General features: G+C 43.7%; 1 protein-coding gene across 1 annotated transcript in view; it reads left to right on the top strand.

Annotated features, from left to right (window-relative positions):
- The window catches only part of LOC126094499 (cyclic AMP response element-binding protein A-like), a 574109-nt gene that overhangs the window by 516110 nt on the left and 32831 nt on the right, over positions 1-25168 (top strand). The window contains exon 3 of the mRNA XM_049908908.1: positions 21953-22314. Within this exon, the coding sequence (XP_049764865.1) occupies positions 21953-22314 (362 nt within the window). The remainder of the gene's footprint in view (positions 1-21952; positions 22315-25168) is intronic.

The raw sequence follows: 25168 nt of genomic DNA, 5'->3' as shown, positions 1-25168 counted from the left end.
TTTGTAGTCGGCTTCAAATGCCGGTTATCTAACTTTCCGCGGAAAGTACGTCGTCTTCCCTCCAGGGATTCCCGTATGAGTTCACGAAGTATCTCTGTGACACTCGCGTGACCATTGAATTTATCGGTAACAAATCTAGCCGCACACTTCTGAATTGCTTCGGTATCTTCCTTTAATCGGACCTGATGGGGTTCTCAAACACTCGAGCGGTGGTCAACCATGGGTCGCACCAGTGATCTCTCCCAAAATTCTCCCAATAAACCGGAGTCAACCATTGGCCTTCCTTACTATCGTCCTCACGCGCTCGTCCCATTCATATCGCTTTGCGACGTTACCCCTAGATGTTTAACTGACTTGACTGTGTGAAGGAGTACACTACTAATTCCGTATTTGAACATTACAGGATTATTTTTCCTACTCATCTGCATTAACTTACTTACAGTAAGCTTTTCACAGCGTTAGCTGGTGAACACTGTTTGTAATTCTAAAGTTAGCAGCAACAAAATACGGGGATATAGCCTGTACAGAACCAGAGTCGAAGAGCATTAAAGATAGGCGGTAGTTAAGAAATAGAGAGAAGATGTTGTACCCTGCTCCTAGATTATTCAATCTGTACATTGAACAAGCTGTAAAGGAAACTAAGGACAAGTGTGTAAAGGGATTAAACTTCGGGAAAAATAAATAAAAAAAGTTAAGATTTACTTACGACATTGATTTTCTGTCACAGACAGAAAAGGCCTTGGAAGCATCTAAAGTTAAACAAGTGCACGGAGTGTAGTTGAATGAAATCGGGAGATGCTGAGGGAATAGGTAGATAAAAGAGACGCTGAGGTAGTAAATGACTTACGCTGTTTGGGCAGCAAAATAACTGACGAAAGCATAAATAGAGGGCGGATGTAAACTGTAGACTGGCAAAAGCAAAAGAAGCTTTTTCTGAAAAAGAGAACTGTGTTGACACCTAATCTGAAGTTAAGCGTTAGGAAGCTTTCTCTGGAACTACTTGGAGAGAGTAGCCCTCAACAAAAATGAAACATGGGCGGTAAATGGTAAAAACAGAAGCTGAACAGAAGCTTTTTAAGTACAGTGCTGTAGAAGTACGGTGAAGATTAGATAGGCTAGTGTGGAGTGCTCAACAAACAGTCTTCGGACTACAGACTAGAACAACAACAACAACATATTGTACTTTTGTTCTTTTCGTGGGATATGCGACGGAGGCCATGAGATCTTGAAATTCTAATGACTGAGGAAATACGTTTTACTTGGGAATTACGCATATATTCTAATTAGTGGACTACTGCAGCTACAAATAATGTCCTATACCTGTGCAGGTCTTGTGGGCCACCCCCACCTGCACCTGTACTGAACAGACTGACAATGAAGTGAGTTAATATTGCGTTGTCATCCAATTCTGATCTGAGATATATATATCTCAAAAACAACGAAATTGCATGGGGCATGGGGTGAAGTCGTAGAATGTGTAAGGGCTTCCCAGGGAAACCTTTGCAGCGCACTAGATACAACCTTGGCAACATGTGAGCGGGTATTTTGTAAGCAGGTAGTTTCGACCATTCTGCGGAAGTTTCGCTGTTAAGTCCTTACATATCCTCCATAAAGTCCTGATCCCTCCCCATGCAATTTCCATATTTTTGGAGCGCTGGAGAAAGACATTCCCGGCAGTCGCTTTGCTTCGGATGAAAAGGTGCACATCTAGCTAAAATTATGCTTCTGTAGGCAACCGAAAGAATTTTTCCATGAAGGCATTGACCATCTTGTCTCCCAGTGGTATAAATATATTAACAGTTATCACGATTACTTGTGAAATGGCTCTAATGGCTCTGAGCACTACGGGACTCAACATCGTAGGTCATAAGTCCCCCAGAACTTAGAACTACTTAAACCTAACTAACCTAAGGACACCACACACACCCATGCCCGAGGCAGGATTCGAACCTGCGACCGTAGTAGTCCCGCGGTTCCGGACTGCAGCGCCAGAACCGCTAGACCACCGCGGCCGGCCACTTGTGAAATAAGAAACAGTTTACTTACTTCATTTTCATTTGTCTCGCTTTCATTTAACTACCCATTACATAAGAAGTGAGTCGTTATAATAATTCAGTAACTCGATATTCATCGTGAAACTCGTCAATACTGTAATCTCGCGCTCCTGTTAAAAACTGTTATCTGGAAAGAGATTTGGCAGTCTATCTTCAAAGAGTTAAGTATATAGATGTTCAAGAGTGTTGTTGGTCGGTAGCTGAGAGGCCAGCGATAAGAAATGACACAGTACCCTATGGTCTCCAGAGATTAATTTTTATCCTTCATCTTCTTCAATTGCATCGATTCTTTTACCCTCGTAACCTACTTTCCGAACAATTAAATCAGCTATTTCCTCTCTTCCTAATGTGTGCACTAATGTTTCAATTTTGTCGATCATTCCCTCACCGCGCAAAATTTCAAAGTAGTAAAACAATGGATGGCGTTGGAGAGAAATCTCCGCAAGTAGAAGTAACTTCGGGCATACCGTACGGGAGTGCTGTAGGACCATTAGTGCTCACAACAGACATTCACTGAGGCGTCAGAAGCTATGGGGTAGCGATATGCACTATACAGGTGGCTATAATATCACGTACGCGAGGTATAAAAGGGCAGTGAATTGGAGGAGTTGTCATTTGTTCTCTGTGTATTACTCTGTAACGAGCTATCGGTGACCAGGGTTCCCTCATACTGAAAGACTCAGACAGTATCCCTGAACAAACTCTGAGAAAAAAAAGAGGAATCGCAGTGCTGGAGAACTGTAACGAAACGGCGGACGTCCAGAAGAGGATCGAGACTTGGTGCATGGATTGGCAGTCGACCTTACACATAAACAGGTGTAATGTATTTCGCATAAACAGCCTCGTTATTGCACGATTACACGATTGCCGAACAATCAAAGGTAGCAGTCGCTCCCATTACACAGTCTTCGACTATGCGTACGGAGCGATTTAAAGTGGATCGATCACATAAAAATAATCTTAGGAAAGGCAAGCACCTGACTCAAGAGTCATTAGAAGAAACTTCAGTAACTATTGTCCACTCACGAAGGAGGTAGTATACGAAACCATCGATCAACTGAAAATTTTCGCGCCTACCCTTACCACGTAGATGATACAGGGAAGATCCAAAGAACATCAGCAGGTTCGTTACGGGTTCGTAATAAACGCGGAAGCGTCACGGCGCTGCAAGAGAAGAGATGTGCTTCACGATGTAGGTTACTGTGGTAATTCTGAGAGCGTCGTTGCTAGAAGAATCAACGAACATAATACTTCTTCTTACATCCACCTCACGAAAACGGCATGAAGATGATATTAGAGACATTCAAGCTGAAGTGCAGGCCTACCAGCAGACATTATTCCCAAGCACCACTAGTGGAAAAGAAAGGTAGTAAATCACAGAAGTGTTTCCGCATTTCGTGACGACCTACCCTTCATAACGAAGAGATAACACCGTCTCCGTACCTGAGGTCGGTAACGCACAAGCGGGTTTCGAATCCTGGTGGTGGCAGATGTTTTCATCGCCAGTATTTGGCCAGCAGTGAGATGAAAAGATACCTCGAGACTAATGAAAATCTGTGACAAACCAGGACGCCAACACACATTCCTTTGTCTTTGCGAGCAGTTTATTCAACCGTTAGGCTTTGTGAGTATACCCCCAGGCTTCACTCATGCTGTCAGGTCACTCGTCTTCCTAATGTTACTTCCGAACAATCGCAGATGGGTCTACATTCCGGAAGAGAGCCACCAGAAATATTACTAAAAGGCTGAAACAATCATCCATTCACCTGGACCCTTTGCAAGTTGCCCATCAAACGGCTTCCAGGGGTAAAAAACATTGATTTTCAGTATTTCATATAATTAGTGACCGAATTTAAAAATTTAAAATGTTATCATAATCTAGTCAATAAGAGGTATAATATTACATTAATAGTTTAACCCAATACGTCTCATAAGTTAGAAACTGAAAAGTTTCCCTAGGCTAGGATCAAATACTTGAAACTCATTCTGTCATTTAATACACTATACGTAATACAGTTAGTGAATTTAATAATGCTGTCATAAAGATTCTTGAAATTATCATTTAATCGCGAGTATCTGCAAAAAATGAATCAGTGGGTGAACTCGTTGAACATATACTTAACTTGAGTTATTTGCATCGTAGAGCTAATCTGCTGTTGTTGTGTAGAAAAGAAAGAAAAGTCCAAATTCTGGAATAATAGCGACTGACCTAAGTGGACGAAATGCTCACATTAATTCATGCCATACATGATTTTGAGTTTCAACGTAATTTATTTGTATCTTGAACTTATTCAAATGCTGCAACAATCCATTGTACAACTGAACTAAACTGGCACAATATATACCTCTAAGAATCTATTGCATATTTACAAATCAGTTCACCACAGAGGCCTCCTCGAAAGATTGAGCGAAACTGGCTTACAATAGTTGTCCCACATGGGCCTTGTGTACATTTTGCTACAATGTCAGTGATTGTTAAAAATTAATGAAGTACAATGAATTTTGACATATATTAAAATAGAAAATAACATAGTATAAATCGTAAAATAAAATGACATTACGAAGTATATGTATCTTATTACACAAGTTTCATTCACAGTGAAAATAGGCATGTATATAAATATAACAATACATATTGCATTTTAGTGCGTTACATGAAAAATATCGAATATAGTTTCTTCCTAGGATGTTCCCTACCTTCAATAAAAATGTACTTAATTTTAGCAATAACAGTTGTTGTTCGAAAGTCTGGAAGTTCCTTGAAGTAGAATGTTTATATCATTTGCAATTATCGTTCCTGTTAACGACAATAATTACATTTCACACAGACAGGATAATGCTTTGCAATTACATAGTGAGCCACATATTTTAAATTAATGTTGTTTTTAATTTCAAATAACGTCAGATTTAAAATATATGCAATGATCTTAATGGTATTTTAGTGATGTTAACTACAGACTACAGTTTCAAATGTTCCTACCAATTAGTGTCCACTTCGGGCATTAGAAATACTGTTTACAGATTTATTTCATCATAACAGTTCCCAAGGTATAAGAGGTGTGATTGGAAAGTTTTAAGAATGGGCTTGTAATTGCACAATGGTGGTCCTTACAAGCTACTGTGGTGCATCTCCTTCAAAATAGTCTTCTTCTGACTGAACACACCGACCCCAACTGTGTTTCCACTTTCGGAAACATTCTTGGAAATTTTTTTCCTGAAGTGTATTGACCTGGATGTCTTCAATCGAGCCAAATTGCTTCCATTTCAGTGAAAATTTCAGTTTAGGAAACAGGCAGAAGTCCGCGGGCGCCAAATCAGGGGAATATGGCGGTTATGTAAGCACAGGAATTTTGAATTTGGTCAAAAATTCAACGATGGAGAAGTCACGATGAGCCGGAGCATTGTCATGGTGTACCACCCGATTCTTGTCCTTCCACAATGCAGGCCTTTTCTTCCGTACCTTTTCACACAAATGGTCAAGAACACATTTGTAGTATTCCTGATTAGTTGTCTGTCCTCCTGGGGTAAATTCATGATGCACAATACCGGTAGAATCGAAAAACGCACCAACATTGTCTTCATCTTCGACCGACTTTGCAGTGCTTTTTTCGGTCGTGGTGAACCTGGAGTCTTCAACTGCGAAGACTGCACTTTGGTTTCAGGATCATATCCACATACCCACGATTCGTCACCTGTAATTACTCTGTTTAACAAATCTGGATCATTTCTAGTCCGATTAATCAGTTCTTAGCACACTTCAAGTCAGTATTGTCTCTGGTCACTTGACAACACTTTTGGAATGAATTTTGCGGACGCTCACTGCATGTTCAGATATTCAGTTAAAATTGACTGAACTGCATAGAAACTTAAATTAGGTTCATCAGCCCTAATTGTAAGTCTACGGTCAGAGCACACTAAGTCGCGAACTTTCACAACATTTTCATTTGTTTCTGACTTGAAGGACAGCCGGACTGTGGTTCATCTTCAAATGATTCATGGTCATTTTTAAATCTGTTGAACCAGACAAAAGCATTTGACTGGGTCATACAGTTATCTCCAAAAGCTGTTTTTAATAATTCGTAAGTCCCAGACGCTAATTTCCCGGTTTTAAAACAAAATTTCACACAAACTCGTTGCTCCGTTTTTACGTCCATTTCAACGCAGACAGAATCCGGCAACAAGCCCTAACAGACCCGCCCTCAACCAGCTGCCACAAGGAATGCGTTTCCTGTCAGAGAACGTTGAAGGACAAGGCAATGACTCACTCCCCATCCTCCATGTACCTGCCTGCGAAACCAGTAAGCGGTAGTGGATCCATTCTTAGCCGCGCGGTCTCAGGCGTCTTGTCATGGTCCGCGCGGCTCCCCCCCCCCCCCCCTTCCACCTTTCCCGTTGGAGGTTCGAGTCCTCCCTCGAGCATGGGTGCGTGTGTCGTCCTTAGCGTAGGTTAGTTTTAGTTAGGTTAAATAATGTGTAAGCTTAGGGACCGATGACCTCAGCAGTTTCGTCTCATAAGACCTTACCACAAATTTTTAATTTGATCTATTCTTAAAATGTTCCAATCACACCTCGTAGTATCACCTATATTGCCCTTATATGGCTATGCTTAGGACTACTGTTGACGTGTTATTAACTTTTCAATTAATTTATGCGAATGAGAAGCTGGTGGTAACTAAAGTTAAAGAAGAGTAAAGAGTCTATCTGTTACGTTTCATCACTGAGTGCAAATTACCCAGGCTCTATTCACCTAGTATTCGAGAATAACAGCACTTAGGGACTTCCCACAAACTTTACATATTATTTCAAACTTTTTCAAAACTTCCTCTCGGTGACACCCCACACAATAAGCGGTGCATTAAGTTCTAAGGCCTCCGATTTTTTTTCTAATTAACTACTCACCCGAAATCGATGAAACTTGCGTTACTTCTCGACGTAATCGCCCTGCAGACGTACACATTTTTCACAACGCTGACGCCTTGATTCCATGGCAGCGGCGAAGGCTTCTTTAGGAGTCTGTTTTGACCACTGGAAAATCGCTGAGGCAATAGCAGCATGGCTGGTGAATGTGCAGCCACGGAGAGTATCTTTCATTGTTGGAAAAAGCCAAAAGTCACTAGGAGCCAGGTCAGGTGAGTAGGGAGCATGAGGAATCACTTCAAAGTTGTTATCACGAAGAAACTGTTGCGTAACGTTAGCTCGATGTGTGGGTGCGTTGTCTTGGTGAAACAGCACACGCGCAGCCCTTCCCGGACGTTTTTGTTGCAGTGCAGGAAGGAATTTGTTCTTCAAAACATTTTCGTAGAATGCACCTGTTACCGTAGTGCCCTTTGGAACGCAATGGGTAAGGATTACGCCCTCGCTGTCCCAGAACATGGATACTATGATTTTTTCAGCACTGGCGGTTACCCAAAATTTTTTTGGTGGCGGTGAATCTGTGTGCTTCCATTGAGCTGACTGGCGCTTTGTTTCTGGATTGAAAAATGGCATCCACGTCTCATCCATTGTCACAACCGACGAAAAGAAAGTCCCATTCATGCTGTCGTTGTGCATCAACATTGCTTGGCAACGTGCCACACGGGCAGCCGTGTGGTCGTCCGTCTGCATTCGTGGCACCCACCTGGATGACACTTTTCGCATTTTCAGATCGTCGTGCAGGATTGTGTGCACAGAACCCACAGAAATGCCAACTCTGGAGGCGATCTGTTCAACAGCCATTCAGCGATCCCCCAAAACAATTCTCTCCACTTTCTCGATCATGTTGTCAGACCAGCTTGTGCGAGCCCGAGGTTGTTTCGGATTGTTGTCACACGATGTTCTGCCTTCATTAAACTGTCGCACCCACGAACGCACTTTCGACGCCTCCATAACTCCATCACCACATGTCTCCTTCAACTGTCGATGAATTTCAATTGGTTTCACACCACGTAAATTCATAAAACGAATGATTGCACGCTGTTCAAGTAAGGAAAACGTCGCCATTTTAAGTATTTAAAACAGTTCTCATTCTCGCCGCTGGCGGTAAAATTCCATCTGCCATACGGTGCTGCCATCTCTGGGACATATTGACAATGAATGCGGCCTCATTTTAAAACAATGCACATGTTTCTATCTCTTTCCAGTCCGGAGAAAAAAAATAGGAGGCCTTAGAACTTGAATGCACCTCGTATAGTGGGGGGAAAAACGTTTGTCACTTACTACATTTTCGCTGTGCATGCAGTAAAACTTCATCATCACTCATGACGTTTTAGGTTATTACTTCTTTATTACTAACTCTGTTTGCAACACATTTCGCAGACAGTATCCACATATATCACGGAATATACCTGCAAAATAACGTCATTTTATGAGGTGTAAAGGAGGAGATATGACCTCATAAACACTGAGATGTGTGGAAAACTATGTTAGCTTAAAATGGAGCGTAAATTACCCAGACTACACTCAACCATGTTTGGCAACACTAGGGGTAGGGAGGGGGAGATGGAGTCGTAGTTACTGTTATACAGCCTATTAGGTGCTGGTTCAAAAAAAAATTATTTCAGTTTATGGTGGAGGTACTTACTATTCGTAAACAATGGTTTCTCCTTGCTGTCCGCATAGTGTTAGTGATTAGAGTAATGTCCCTTACGTTGGCAGATAATAGTCCAAAAATTAAGGTGAGCAGCATCTGTTAGTGGTTAAATTAATGAAATAAAATGGTATTAGACGTTACGTACAAATGTTATAAAACAGACGTATGGCAATGGTAATACGTTTAAAAATTTGAGAAGGTAATTCAGTTCATTAAGTGCTACAGACCACGCACCACCTAAAACTGCCCCTGTACCGAACGGAAGTCAAACAATTTCGAACCATTTTCACGTTGGGCTCCCTGTGGCACCTGTCACGGGTGTAATCTTTGTTTTGTTTTTTTCTTTTTTCAAAACCTCATTGTTTATTACTCTAAAAATACTAGTGCATTCACAACACGCAGCACACTTTTGTCATATGAATTACTCAAAAACCATTGATAAATATAACATCACCATTCATATTGAGACCTTGTACCGCTCCCACATGCCCCAACTGAAGTCAGTACTTGTGCACTGCTTTTGCTAATTGTCCATTAGAATCTTCGTCTTGGCTGCTCCATCGCCCTGCTGTGTTTGTGTCATAAGTTTCTTCCTTTGCGACCTCTTCTGGGTTGTCTCGGTTCAGCATGTAGTGTTAGAAAACACGGTAACTTGGCCTTTTCTAACTGCAGTGAAAGACATTTCAGAACTATCAATGCAACTGTGCATGTGATAACACACTTTAACTTAGAAGAGTGATCAATCACAGCTATGTCGCCCATCTCAGATGCTTCATCTGTTTTCCCACGCAGCACGCGTTTGTCGATACTGCGTCCATTAGCAGGAGCAAAAGCACCAAATTCATTGGAGGAAGCTGACAAGACAGAAATCGCAATAACAGCTTTCACATACCTGTATTCTTTCTTCCCCTTTCTTTCGTCTCATATTTTCATTAGTTCCAGTGCTGACATATAATATACACTCCTGGAAATTGAAATAAGAACACCGTGAATTCATTGTCCCAGGAAGGGGAAACTTTATTGACACATTCCTGGGGTCAGATACATCACATGATCACACTAACAGAACCACAGGCACATAGACACAGGCAACAGAGCATGCACAATGTCGGCACTAGTACAGTGTATATCCACCTTTCGCAGCAATGCAGGCTGCTATTCTCCCATGGAGACGATCGTAGAGATGCTGGATGTAGTCCTGTGGAACGGCTTGCCATGCCATTTCCACCTGGTGCCTCAGTTGGACCAGCGTTCGTGCTGGACGTGCAGACCACGTGAGACGACGCTTCATCCAGTCCCAAACATGCTCAATGGGGGACAGATCCGGAGATCTTGCTGGCCAGGGTAGTTGACTTACACCTTCTAGAGCACGTTGGGTGGCACGGGATACATGCGGACGTGCATTGTCCTGTTGGAACAGCAAGTTCCCTTGCCGGTCTAGGAATGGTAGAACGATGGGTTCGATGACGGTTTGGATGTACCGTGCACTATTCAGTGTCCCCTCGACGATCACCAGTGGTGTACGGCCAGTGTAGGAGATCGCTCCCCACACCATGATGCCGGGTGTTGGCCCTGTGTGCCTCGGTCGTATGCAGTCCTGATTGTGGCGCTCACCTGCACGGCGCCAAACACGCATACGACCATCATTGGCACCAAGGCAGAAGCGACTCTCATCGCTGAAGACGACACGTCTCCATTCGTCCCTCCATTCACGCCTGTCGCGACACCACTGGAGGCGGGCTGCACGATGTTGGGGCGTGAGCGGAAGACGGCCTAACGGTGTGCGGGACCGTAGCCCAGCTTCATGGAGACGGTTGCGAATGGTCCTCGCCGATACCCCAGGAGCAACAGTGTCCCTAATTTGCTGGGAAGTGGCGGTGCGGTCCCCTACGGCACTGCGTAGGATCCTACGGTCTTGGCGTGCATCCGTGCGTCGCTGCGGTCCGGTCCCAGGTCGACGGGCACGTGCACCTTCCGCCGACCACTGGCGACAACATCGATGTACTGTGGAGACCTCACGCCCCACGTGTTGAGCAATTCGGCGGTACGTCCACCCGGCCTCCCGCATGCCCACTATACGCCCTCGCTCAAAGTCCGTCAACTGCACATACGGTTCACGTCCACGCTGTCGCGGCATGCTACCAGTGTTAAAGACTGCGATGGAGCTCCGTATGCCACGGCAAACTGGCTGACACTGACGGCGGCGGTGCACAAATGCTGCGCAGCTAGCGCCATTCGACGGCCAACACCGCGGTTCCTGGTGTGTCCGCTGTGCCGTGCGTGTGATCATTGCTTGTACAGCCCTCTCGCAGTGTCCGGAGCAAGTATGGTGGGTCTGACACACCGGTGTCAATGTGTTCTTTTTTCCATTTCCAGGAGTGTACATACTTTTGCCTAAATTTAGAGTCTTTCGTTAGTAGTTGTGCCTGTGTTGCCCGGATACGGTCGCTCTTCCCGGTCACTAGCTACGTAATGCAGAGTACGTCCTACCAACCATGTCCAGGCATTTTTCTTGGTTGCTATTCTGCCAATGAACGCCGCATTCCATCTACACCATTCTCATATGACGTTGTTCTTTCCACAGAAGTTTCTATGTGGCAGGTTGTCGACGAGGTAACACTGCCTATATTTGTCAGTTTTAGATAAATGTATTTTGTCAAGTTTTCGTTAGTATTGTTTCATTAATCATTTTGTACCAGGTTGATCTTAGTCGGTTCCTGGACGTTTCTCCAGGCTACATTCCAGTCCTTAGAGGAGTACTGTACTTTCAAACCGTTGACTCTGCCGTTATTGTTCATTAGCGGATGTAGCTGGGTGGTGGTTTCTTCTAGCAATGTGCTTGTCACCCTTTAGAATTTCCGACCACGGCGTTGCCGACCCTTTTGAAAGTGCCTCAGGTACTGTGGCACTTCCTACCACACAGTTTCACACCGTAGTATTTCCGACCAGAGCCGCCCCCACTTTTGCAGCTTCTTTTGATGCAATAACAGAGAGATCCATCATCATAGGTGCTCGTTTCACTCGCAGCAACATACGCTTTACCCTATGGTTCCCTTTTAACGACATCCATGGAAACCGCGACATATTCGGGTACGAACAGCCAAGTATTTGTGACCAGGAAAAGTATAAATGTCATTGCTGCAGGCGAGACGAATATCAAAATTTTAGAAATCTTATAGTGCTAAGTGACAGTAGAAGTGCGTAAAAACAATGGGGATATAGCAACAAATGGAATCAAGCAAATAAATATGTGACAGATATTTGGAATGAACAGGAATTGCGAATGTTAAGTATCAACTGGATAATTTAATTTGGATTAAGGCTCATGCTGAAGCCAAACAGAATGGAGCTAAATTAACATGTACTCTGTTAATAGCCAGTTCTAAGTATAGAGTATAAATATCTATGGAGGGAGCATTCAGAGAGGAACAACGAGAATTCTGTCAGCATCACCTAGTGCAGCTCAAATCACGTGATTTTGGGACGGCGCATCTTAGCCCGCATAGCGTTTAGCGTATTTTTTTCAGTGTTATTACTTTGGTGCTACAGATGGATGACATTCAGAAGTGCCGTGAAACTTTGTATACGCGTTTTACTGACATCTTAACAATTCGATGCTAGGAACTGAAGTTGGCTTAAAGATGTGAAGAGCGATGGTACTGTGCTCTTTCGCCACAGTATCATACCTCAGATTCCACTTTATTTACGTTTTACCGGTAACGGGCTAAGAAGTGACAGCCAACAATTTTTTTACGTCTTCTGTTGCACTTATTCACATTGTCGAATCTCTGTTCTAATTAATTACGTTACAACGACACTGTAGACGGCGCCGCATTGTCACGAAAAAACAACGCATTTGGAACTATGAAGTCACAGCCAATGCGATAAGCTATTTATAGAATTATTTTCTATTTTTCCTTCTTTACCCTTCTGCTTTTTATATACAAGTAAGATTTCTATAACATTTTTGGTCGTTTCATCAGAAAAGTAAAACCATACACTATGCACAAAAAATTAAAAAAATGCAAGATCAGTTCTCGACTTTTGGAGTAATAAAGGAAGTAACAGATAACAATATTTTTACGCTTTTTATTGCACTGATTCATATTGGCAAATCTGTTCTAATTAATTACGTTATAGTGACACTGTGTAGGAAATTGTCCAATGCAGAACTACTTTGATAACCGCAGGATCTCAGAACTTACGAAGAGTGGAATAAATTAATCAGACTCTCATGGATAAATTTTGTTTGCATGTGAACATAGCACCAGTATGTAAACACTGACTGTCAGTTTACTCGAACACACTTGCAAATTTATCTAGCACCGGTCTCGTAAACACACGGCTGTAAAATTACAGAAATTGTCCCTACAATACAAAAAAAATGATTCAAATGGCTCTGAGCACTATGGGACTTAACATCTGAGGTCATCAGTCCCCTAGAACTTAGAATTACTTAAACCTAACCAACCTAAGAACATCACACACATCCATGCCCGAGGCAGGATTCGAACCTCCGACCGTAGCAGTCACGCGGTTCCGGACTGAAACGCCTAGAACCGCTCTGCCACCGCGGCTGGCCCCTACAATACAAGACCGTATAATACCGTGTCGCGATATTTTTCAACCTACAAAGTGCCTCAAATCAATATAACGTTGACAGTTATACATTTGTTGCACTTACCTATGGAAAGTAACTGGTCCTCCTTTCACACACTTCACTTTATATATGTAGCAAAGACAATACTGCACCGTAGTTGTTGGTAAAACTCAAACGTGAAGAACGTATATAAAACAAGGCGAATACATATAACATTCAGATTTCGCAATTACCGCAAATTGTAAACAAGCAACGTCGTCCCAAAGTCATGTGACTACCCCAGTTTGATGTAGAGAACGTGCGCAGCTGGCCATGCTCACTCCATGGATATATCAACTCTGTCGTCCTAAGCCTGGGTAAAGCGTGAAAGGATATTCTTAGCACGAAACGGTCAGAAAAACCATGGCTAACAACAACCAGTTTTGCGCCGTGGTGTTTCCTACCAGAGCCTCCCCACTGTTGTGACTTCCTCTGAAGATGGGAAAAGAGCGGCCAAACTTCCTAAAAATTTTTATGGTCGGAAAGAACACGTTGACGTCACGGGTCGCAAAGTCTGCGGTCGGAAAGTCCACGACGCCGTCTTTGTTTCCCCCGGAGGTAACATTTGTCCAGTAGAAACATCCTGATGTGGCTCGCCGAGTGGTGTATCCGAAATCAATAATCGAGCCGCCTAAGCGTTAGTGGAAGGTGGTAATGGCAGCGTGTTAGCGTCTCTCCTGCGGCGGCTCCCGTTAGGTAAGTACGCAGAGCAATTGGCGTCCCGCTTAGCAGCAGGCAGCCAATGGCAGCGAGCAGCTTCCGGCAGCAGCGCGCCTGGCGCCAAATCATCGCGCTCCTCAGATTTGGAAACGCGGTTCGGAGATCTCGCAGACTAAACTTCGTTTTACAGGAGGGACTTTCTGCTCAAAGTCTAATAGTCGTGGTGGGTGCACATCTCGTGCCTACGTGTGGATCTATTGTGTCACGAGCGGACCAGTGACTGTACCTAGTGTGGAGTTCTAAGCTCCTGAGTATGCTGAAGACTGCGCATGCGCAAGAAGAGGTGGCCGTGACGTCGTCCGCCGATGCTCACACTCCTCTTGTAGCAGTGGAACTTGTGCTTTCGTGTCTTCTCATTCTTTATTTTGTTGTCCGTTTGCACGATGACCTGCTACTTTTCCTACTAGTGTAATTTCGCAACAAATATCTGAAAACGGAAAGGTATTTGCGTTTTACAATATCTGGACAAAAATGTCTACACTGTGCAAGAATAAGATCGTAAATAAGTGCAACAGACGTTTTAATGAAAGTTGTTTCAACATTGAAAAAACCAGCTCAGTCAAAAGAAAGAAATAGTTTTGGATGTCATTTGACATTTATAAAGAAACAAGACACAGACGATAAGACAGTAATGTGCTATTTACTGCCTTCTAACTATAGTTTAATGTGTTTGGGCGTACATATTCTCTCGAGCAATAAATGTTGACGTTCTGTAATGTTTGACTACACTTTTCCTATTCTTCTAGTTTTTAACAGTGTGGAAAATTCATTATACGACCCTTGTCAACAATATCTACCATGAATTTTGACTTGTTCAAACTATTGTCATTCAGTTACTTTGTTTTGCCTCATAACCTCACTTTCAAACTTCGGGTGCTGAACTTCACACCAAAAGGTCTCACAACTGGCCACTCCAGGTCGGGGTTCTTTATCGCAATTTCGAGGAAAAATATTTTTTTTGGGTGGGGGGGGGGGAGGACTTTTGGGGAAACTGAAACATTGGGGAAATTTTTTGGGAAGAACGGTACTGGGGAAATTGGGGAAGTTTTTCTATGTGCCTAGCCTTACTGCTAACCTCATCTCTGGTATTTTAGTTCAAACAACATATACTTAGTTTTCTAGATATTCACTAGATGACACTCAGATTACTCGATACATGTTCCCTTTAGTGGGAGACGCTAGACTCGTCGTGGTGATACCTCACTGTGACATCATTATGACGGGTACATGCCCAGTTTGCACAGTTTGGCATATCTGTTGACTTCCGTGATCGTATTGAGGAGACGCCATTCTGAATTTCTTCGATTTAAAATAAGCTTGTATTTATTGGGTTTTATGTTATAATATATGTCGTATGAATATATGCTGTTTAAAACATTGAGAATCTCTCGAAAACGCGCCGGTATTGGTATGATTTGTTATATGTAAGGCAATGACAGATCGGAGGTTAAGAGCCTTCAGGAGCAGTAAGTAGAAAACACCGGCACGAACTTTGTGTGCTCACAGTAGCGTAGTGGATAGAATTGTCGAGTTGCGAAGAGGTGTTGCACTGATGGTAAATCAACAGAACAATGAAAAAAGCATGAAGAAAGCAAGTGTGGTGCTCCTAGAGCAGGATTCCTGTTTTTCTTGTCGCCCTTTTCTTTTTATGGACTCGATACGATACTCTGTCTGAACAGGCCGTGATGGCCAACGGTACCGACCGACCGCCGTCTCGTCCTCAACCCACAGGCGTCGGATATGGATATGGAGGGGCTTGTGGTCAGCACACCGCTCTCTCGGCCTTTGTCAGCTTTGGTGACCGCAGCCGCTACTTCCTCATCAAGCAGTTCCTCAGCAGGCTTCACAGCCGGCCGGAATATCGTACCGAAGCCACGTGGCACATACAAGCATATTTCAAGGTGCAACAAATTATAGCATATCATAGATAATATACAGGGTGGTCCATTTATCGTGACCGGTCCAAATATCTCACGAAATAAGCGTCAAACGAAAAAACTGCAAAGAACGAAACCTGTCTAGCTTGAAGGGGGAAACCAGATGGCGCTATGGTTGGCCCGCTAGATGGCGCTACCATAGGTCAAACGGATATCAACTGCGTTTTTTAAAAATAGGAACCCCCATTTTTATTACATATTCGTGTAGTACGTAAAGATATATGAATGTTTTACTTGGACCACTTTTTTCGCTTTGTGATAGATGGCGCTGTAATAGTCACAAACATATGGCTCATAATTTTAGACGAACAGTTGGTAACAGGTAGGTTCATTAAAATACAGAACGTAGGGGCGTTTGAACATTTTATTTCAGTTGTTCCAATGTGATACATGTACCTTTGTGAACTTACCATTTCTGAGAACGCATGCTGTTACAGTGTGATTACCTGTAAATACCACCATTAATGCAATAAATGCTCAAAATGATGTCCATCAACCTCAATGCATTTGGCAATACTTGTAACGACATTCCTCTCAACAGCGAGTAGTTCGCCTTCCGTAATGTTTGCACATACATTGACAATGCGCTGACGCATGTTGTCAGGGGTTGTCGGTGGATCACGATAGCAAATATCCTTCAACTTTCCCCACAGAAAGAAATCCGGGGATGTCAGATCCTGTGAACGTGCGGGCCATGGTATGGTGCTTCGACGACCAATCCATCTGTCATGAAATATGCTATTCAGTACCGCTTCAACCGCACGCGAGCTATGTGCCGGACATCCATCATGTTGGAAGTACATTGCCATTCTGTCATGCAGTGAAACATCTTGTAGTAACATCGGTAGAACATTACGTAGGAAATCAGTATACATTGCACCATTTAGAAAGCCATCGATAAAATGGGGACCAATTATCCTTCCTCCCATAATGTCGCACCATACATTAACCCGCCAAGGTCGCTGATGTTCCACTTGTCGCAGCCATCATGGATTTTCCGTTGCCCAATAGTGCATATTATGCCGGTTTACGTTACCGCTGTTGGTGAATGACGCTTCATCGCTAAATAGAACGCGTGCAAAAAATCTGTCATCGTCCCGTTATTTCTCTTGTGCCCAGTGGCAGAACTGTACACGACGTTCAAAGTCGTCGCCATGCAATTCCTGGTGCATAGAAATATGGTACGGGTGCAGTCGATGTTGATGTAGCATTCTCAACACCGACGTTTTTGAGATTCCCGATTCTCGAGCAATTTGTCTGCTACTGATGTGCGGATTAGCCGCGACGGCAACTAAAACACCTACTTGGGCATCATTATTTGTTGCAGGTCGTGGCTGACGTTTCACATGTTCCTGTTTCCTTAAATTACGTAACTATCCGGCAAACGGTCCGGATACTTACATGATGTCGTCCAGGATACCGAGCAGCGTACATAGCACACGCCCGTTGGGCATTTTGATCACAATAGCCACACATCAACACGATATCGACCTTTTCCGCAATCGGTAAACGGTCCATTTTAACACGGGTAATGTATCACGCCCCCCATGAACCATGGACCTTGCCGCTGGTGGGGAGGCTTGCGTGCCTCAGCGATACAGATGGCCGTACCGTAGGTGCAACCACAACGGAGGGGTATCTGTTGAGAGGCCAGACAAACATGTGGTTCCTGAAGAGGGGCAGCAGCCTTTTCAGAAGTTGCAGGGGCAACAGTCTGGATGATTGACTGATCTGGCCTTGTAACATTAACCAAAACGGCCTTGCTGTGCTGGTACTGCGAACGGCTGAAAGCAAGGGGAAACTACAGCCGTAATTTTTCCCGAGGACATGCAGCTCTACTGTATGATTAAATTATGATGGTGTCCTCTTGGGTAAAATATTCCGGAGGTAAAATAGTCCCCCATTCGGATCTCCGGGCGGGGACTACTCAGGAGGACGTCGTTATCAGGAGAAAGAAAACTGGTGTTCTACGGATCGGAGCGTGGAATGTCAGATCCCTTAATCGGGCAGGTAGGTTAGAAAATTTAAAAAGGGAAATGGATAGGTTAAAGTTAGATATAGTGGGAATTAGTGAAGTTCGGTGGCAGGAGGAACAAGACTTTTGGTCAGGTGATTACAGGGTTATAAATACAAAATCAAATAGGGGTAATGCAGGAGTAGGTTTAATAATGAATAAAAAAATAGGAGTGCAGGTTAGCTACTACAAACAGCATAGTGAACGCATTATTGTGGCCAAGATAGACACAAAGCCCATGCCTACTACAGTAGTACAAGTTTATATGCCAACTACCTCTGCAGATGATGAAGAAATAGATGAAATGTATGACGAGATAAAAGAAATTATTCAGGTAGTGAAAGGAGACGAAAATTTAATAGTCATGGGTGACTGGAATTCGTCAGTAGGAAAAGGGAGAGAAGGAAACATAGTAGGTGAATATGGATTGGGGGGAAGGAATGAAAGAGGAAGCCGCCTAGTAGAATTTTGCACAGAGCATAACTTAATCATAGCCAACACTTGGTTCAAGAATCATAAAAGAAGGTTGTATACCTGGAAGAATCCTGGAGATACTAGTAGGTATCAGATAGATTATATAATGGTAAGACAGAGATTTAGGAACCAGGTTTTAAATTGTAAGACATTTCCTGGGGCAGATGTGGATTCTGACCACAATCTATTGGTTATGGACTGCAGATTGAAACTGAAGAAATTGCAAAAAGGTGGGAATTTAAGGAGATGGGACCTGGATAAACTGAAAGAACCAGAGGTTGTAGAGAGTTTCAGGGAGAGCATAAGGGAACAATTGACAGGAATGGGGGAAAGAAATACAGTAGAAGAAGAATGGGTAGCTCTGAGGGATGAAGTAGTGAAGGCAGCAGAGGATCAAGTAGGTAAAAAGACGAGGGCTAATAGAAATCCTTGGGTAACAGGAGAAATATTGAATTTAATTGATGAAAGGAGAAAATACAAAAATGCAGTAAATGAAGCAGGCAAAAAGGAATACAGACGTCTCAAAAATGATATCGACAGGAAGTGCAAAATGGCTAAGCAAGGGTGGCTAGAGGACAAATGTAAGGATGTAGAGGCTTGTCTCACTAGGGGTAAGATAGATACTGCCTACAGGAAAATTAAAGAGACCTTTGGAGAGAAGAGAACCAGTTGTATGAATATCAAGAGCTCAGATGGCAACCCAGTTCTAAGCAAAGAAGGGAAGGCAGAAAGGTGGAAGGAGTATATAGGGGGTTTATACAAGGGCGATGTACTTGAGGACAATATTATGGAAATGGAAGAGGATGTAGATGAAGACGAAATGGGAGATAAGATACTGCGTGAAGAGTTTGACAGAGCACTGAAAGACCTGAGTCGAAACAAGGCCCCGGGAGTAGACAACATTCCATTTGAACTACTGATGGCCTCGGGAGAGCCAGTCATGACAAAACTCTACCATCTGGTGAGCACGATGTATGAGACAGGCGAAATACCCTCCGACTTCAAGAAGAATATAATAATTCCAATCCCAAAGAAAGCAGGTGTTGACAGATGTGAAAGTTACCGAACTATCAGTTTAATAAGTCACAGCTGCAAAATACTAACGCGAATTCTTTACAGACGAATGGAAAAACTGGTAGAAGCCGACCTCGGGGAAGATCAGTTTGGATTCCGTAGAAATGTTGGAACACGTGAAGCAATACTGACCTTACGACTTATCTTAGAAGAAAGATTAAGAAAAGGCAAACCTACGTTTCTAGCATTTGTAGACTTAGAGAAAGCTTTTGACAATGTTAACTGGAATACTCTCTTTCAAATTCTGAAGGTGGCAGGGGTAAAATACAGGGAGCGAAAGGCTATTTACAGTTTGTACAGAAACCAGATGGCAGTTATAAGAGTCGAGGGGCATGAAAGGGAAGCAGTGGTTGGGAAAGGAGTAAGACAGGGTTGTAGCCTATCCCCGATGTTATTCAATCTGTATATTGAGCAAGCAGTAAAGGAAACAAAAGAAAAATTCGGAGTAGGTATTAAAATTCATGGAGAAGAAGTAAAAACTTTGAGGTTCGCCGATGACATTGTAATTCTGTCAGAGACAGCAAAGGACTTGGAAGAGCAGTTGAACGGAATGGACAGTGTCTTGAAAGGAGGATATAAGATGAACATCAACAAAAGCAAAACGAGGATAATGGAATGTAGTCAAATTAAGTCGGGTGATGCTGAGGGAATTAGATTAGGAAATGAGACACTTAAAGTAGTAAAGGAGTTTTGCTATTTAGGGAGTAAAATAACCGATGATGGTCGAAGTAGAGAGGATATAAAATGTAGACTGGTAATGGCAAGGAAAGCGTTTCTCAAGAAGAGGAATTTGTTAACATCGAGTATAGATTTAAGTGTCAGGAAATCGTTTCTGAAAGTATTTGTATGGAGTGTAGCCATGTATGGAAGTGAAACATGGACGATAACTAGTTTGGACAAGAAGAGAATAGAAGCTTTTGAAATGTGGTGCTACAGAAGAATGCTGAAGATAAGGTGGGTAGATCACGTAACTAATGAGGAGGTATTGAATAGGATTGGGGAGAAGAGAAGTTTGTGGCACAACTTGACTAGAAGAAGGGATCGGTTGGTAGGACATGTTTTGAGGCATCAAGGGATCACAAATTTAGCATTGGAGGGCAGTGTGGAGGGTAAAAATCGTAGAGGGAGACCAAGAGATGAATACACTAAGCAAATTCAGAAGGATGTAGGTTGCAGTAGATACTGGGAGATGAAGAAGCTTGCACAGGATAGAGTAGCATGGAGAGCTGCATCAAACCAGTCTCAGGACTGAAGACCACAACAACAACAACAATGTATCACGAAGCAAATACCGTCCGCACTGACAGAATGTTACGTGGTACCACGTAAAATCTCATTCTGGAAACATCCCCCAGGCTGTGGCTAAGCCATGTCTCCGCAATATCCTTTCTTTCAGGAGTGCTAGTTCTGCAAGGTTCGCAGGAGAGCTTCTGTAAAGTTTGGAAGGTAGGAGACGAGGTACTGGCAGAAGTAAAGCTGTGAGTACCGGGCGTGAGTTGTGCTTCGGTAGCCCAAGTGGTAGAGCACTTGCCCGCGAAAGGCAAAGGTCCCGAGTTCGAGTCTCGGTCGGGCACACAGTTTTAATCTGCCAGGAAGTTTCACGTACTTATATGTTTGTGACTATTACAGCGCCACCTATCACAAAGCGAAAAAAGTGGTCTAACTAAAACATTCATATTTCTTTACGTACTACACGAATAAGTAATAAAAATGTGGGTTCCTATTTTTTTAAAAAAAATGCAGTTGATATCCGTTTGACCTATGGCAGCGCCATCTAGCGGGCCAACCATAGCGCCATCTGGTTCCCCCTTCAAGCTAGACGAATTTCGTTCTTTGTAGTTTTTTTCATTTGACGCTTATTTCGTGAGATTTTTGGCCCAGTCACTATCAATGGACCACCCTGTATATTATCTATGATATGCTATAATTTGTTGCACCTTGAAATATGCTTGTATGTGCCACGTGGCTTCGGTACGATATTCCGAGCTTCAGTGAGTAGTTTAAGTTCCGGTGACGAGTTTACAAATTCAAACTGATTACTGAGCAAATTGGCTTCCGTATTTATCAGTTATAACAAGTGAATTCAACACTGCTGTTAATAGCAGTTTGGATACTATGCCACAACCTTCTATTTCAAAAAAAAAAATTCTAAATATCGTGCCATCGTGCAGTACCTGGCTCTTACTTGGTACTTGGCATGGCAGGTCCCTCGATCATGCAATAAGATGGATATACACTGATTCCTTCATTGTTTTTCTCTTGTATTTCTTTAGCCTACTGTCTCATGACCTTGCCTGATACCAAATCGTAGACATGGGCGAGATCCCATCGCCCTACCGAACTTCTGCGTTAATTCTGAAGAGTTCTGAAAGTTCTCCTACGAATTTAAAGTTTGAAATCGTCTCTGTGAATGTCTTCTAGCTCTGTAATGGAGAAAAATGTGCTACGTAACGCTGTTCTGGTGTGCCGCAGCGATGGAGGGCGAGTGCTGGCCGCTGGCTGCGGGGTCCCGGCGTACGTCGCGGCCGCAGCCCACATCTGCGGGGTCGGCGTCGGTGTCGGTGGGGTCGCCGGTGCTGGTGAAGGACGAGCCGCTGAGCGAGCCGCCGTCGCCCTCCGACTCGTGCCCGCTGTCGCCGGGCTCCTCCGACCAGGACGTCGATGTCGACGTCGACGTGGACGTCGACATGGAGGCGGAGCAGGAGGCGGAGGCGGAGGCGGAGGCGGAGCACGTGCCCCAGCAGGCCACCGCCGCCCCCGCGGTGCGCGACCAGCAGCAACAGCAGCCCCAGGGCGCCGCCGTGCGGAGGGAGATAAAGGCCGAGGGTGTCCGGGTGAGCGCTCGCCAGCACTGCATCGTCACACAGAGGAACAGGGGGAGGGTAGGGGCAGTGGGTTCATGAGGAGGTAGGGAATTGGCACAGTCTAACGTAACAGTCGCGACACTCACTGCTGTAAAAGTTGTTACCGTTTGACAGATGGAGCGTCACTAGCGAGCGCTCCAAGCGGCGAGTAAGGTGAACGTCAGGCACGTCGTAAGCATGATGTTTGTTTTGCAAACCATTTCCTACGTAATTTACGAAATATTTGAGTTATTTTCTTGACTCCAAGGGTTTGTGTAGTATCAGAAGGCATATATGTTTCTAAAAATGATTCTAAAATAAGCGCAAGTATGGACAAAAGCCGTGAATCGAGTGGCAAGTTACAACACATTCATTACGAAATACTTGTGACATTGGATAGAACTGCAGTTTACCACGTTGATATCAAAAGAATATTAACACACAGATTCACACGTAAGAAGCACAGACATGTATATCTATATGCAAAAGGGTTCTGTAGGCCTACTGTGTTTGTCATTGTCGTCGCCTGTTGCCACAAGTACGACCTTCATCTTTATATTATTCTAAGTGGGACAAGCAACTGCCAAATAGTGGGAGAAATATGTTGAAAACATTATAATGAGCTGATTACATTACATTTCACGTAAAACCAAATATTTGAATAATATTCAAACAATCTGTCAGTGAACAAGGTGCTAACAAAATAATGTCATCACACGAAGGAAGCAAGGAAAATTAAGTGACTAACAACATAAGTGAATGAAATACACACCAAACATTACGCTGTTGTTGACACGAATAACTGCACTTAATCTGACCACTTCATCGTCAAAGGAGGTCTGTGTTGACGATTCACACGAATCTGGCACTGATACATGGAGAGTTGAACTGGCTGCTTCTGCGCCATAGGACTGTTTTACAGCTTTAGACGGATTGTCGAATCTTTGTGGCAGTTTCCTCTTCATCGTCAGCTAAGGCGGCTTATTTTGGATGTCAAACAGTGTGGGTACCGCATTTCATACGAGTTTATTATTGTGTGTGTTCATGAACTGGTTTTGTTCGAAATGTAGCGAACGAAACCTAATGTTGTCTGCTATTAACTAGCCATTTTCTGCTCTTAAAACGAAACATTAATCATTAATACACGTGTAGTTTGCAAGTGAATCCTGACGATACAGTTTAGTAACATGATCCTTAGGAAACTTAAAAAAAGGCAGCTGTGGTGTCTTCTTCCTGTTGTTGCTGCAATTTATTGCGCTACAAACGCTGCCGCTAGTAAAAACCATTGTAGAAGTCAAAATAAACAACCACTATAGCTTTCACGATCGCGCCCAACTCACAGTTTAAGTTATTGGCCGCTTGGGGCGCTGCTGGCGCGGTAGGTAACAAAATCAAGGCAAAGTGTCGCGACTGTTACGTTAGACTGTGGTATTGGGTTGGTGGATAAGCTCGTAGCATTTCTCCATAAGTTCGATAAACACGACAGATACACATAAGAGAGACTTTAGTCACCAATAATACACTCTCCTTCACTATTACAATAGTGTGCCAGTTATTCTGAGGTAACTTTTCGATTCCACGACTCTAGAAATCACACGATTTGAGACGAAGAAATCGTGGAGCCGTGTTCAGAGGACTTTTTCAACCGGCAGTAAGTTCTTGAAGGCAGTTCGGTAGAGAGCGGAAAAGGCGAAAACCTGAGGGCGCAAGATCAGGTGAATAAGGCGGGTATGGAATGAGTTTCCAACTCCTGTGTAGTGTTTTTTCTCAGTCTAGCGGAATGCGGGCGGGCGATATGGTGGAGTAACATCACTTCACGCTGTCTTCTTTGTAGCTGTTCTCGGACTGCATCAGCAAGACGTCGCAGTTGTTGACAATAAATGTCAGCAGAGATAGTTGCGTCTAGAGAAGTCAATTCGTAGTACACTGCACAGTCACTGTTCCACCAAATGCACAACTTAACTTTTGCGGATGCCCGCAGGCCTTGGTGCGGGAAGCTGCTGATTTCTTTTGGCTCGGCCATTTCTTTCTTTTCCTTATGTTAGCGTGAAGACAGCATTTGTCGTCACCAGTGACGATACAGAATAGGAATGGCAGGTTTTGTTCACGAGCCAACTGACGACGAGCAAGCAGAAGCTCTTCTGCAAACCTTGCAGCTGGACCGAGACTCAAACTCGGGACCTTTACCCAAGCACGACTCACGCCCCATCCTCACAGTTTTAACCTGCCAGGAAGTTTCATATCAGTGTACACTCCACTGCAGAGTGAAAATCTCGTTCTGTGAATATCCCCAGGCTGTGGCTAAGCCATGTCTCCACAATATCCTTTCTTTCAGGAGTGCTAGTTCTGCAAGGTTCGCAGGAGAGCTTCTGTTAAGTTTGGAAAGTAGGAGACGAGGTACTGGCAGAAGTAAAGCTGTGAGGACAGGGCGTGAGTCGTGCTTGGGTAGCTCAGATGGTAGAGCACTTGCCCGCGAAAGACAAAGGTCCGAGTCTCGGTCTGGCATACAGTTTTAATCTGCCAGGAAGTTTCATACCAGCGCACACTCTGCTGCAGAGTGAAAATCTCATTCTGGTCAAGGTGTGATGGGACATAATGTGATGTTGGGTACACGGGTGTATGTGTGAGTGAATGAATGGAAGAAGGAGGGAGGGTCATGAATTATACTCTGTCTGATCAAAAGTACCCACATACCTTTTAGTGGATATTAATATGAAGTGTGTCCAGACCTTGTATTTATGGTGGCTCGAACTTTGCTGCAGACACTTTGAATGAGGTGGAGGAACGGCAGCCCACTGCCAAAACCAGAGGAGCTAGTGATGCCGGAAGCTGGGCTCAGGAGCAA

Source organism: Schistocerca cancellata, chromosome 8 (genome assembly GCF_023864275.1).
Source record: "Schistocerca cancellata isolate TAMUIC-IGC-003103 chromosome 8, iqSchCanc2.1, whole genome shotgun sequence".
Lineage (NCBI taxonomy): Eukaryota > Metazoa > Arthropoda > Insecta > Orthoptera > Acrididae > Schistocerca > Schistocerca cancellata.
The sequence above is the reverse complement of the archived record's forward strand: the minus strand, read 5'-3'. Positions and strand labels throughout refer to the sequence as shown.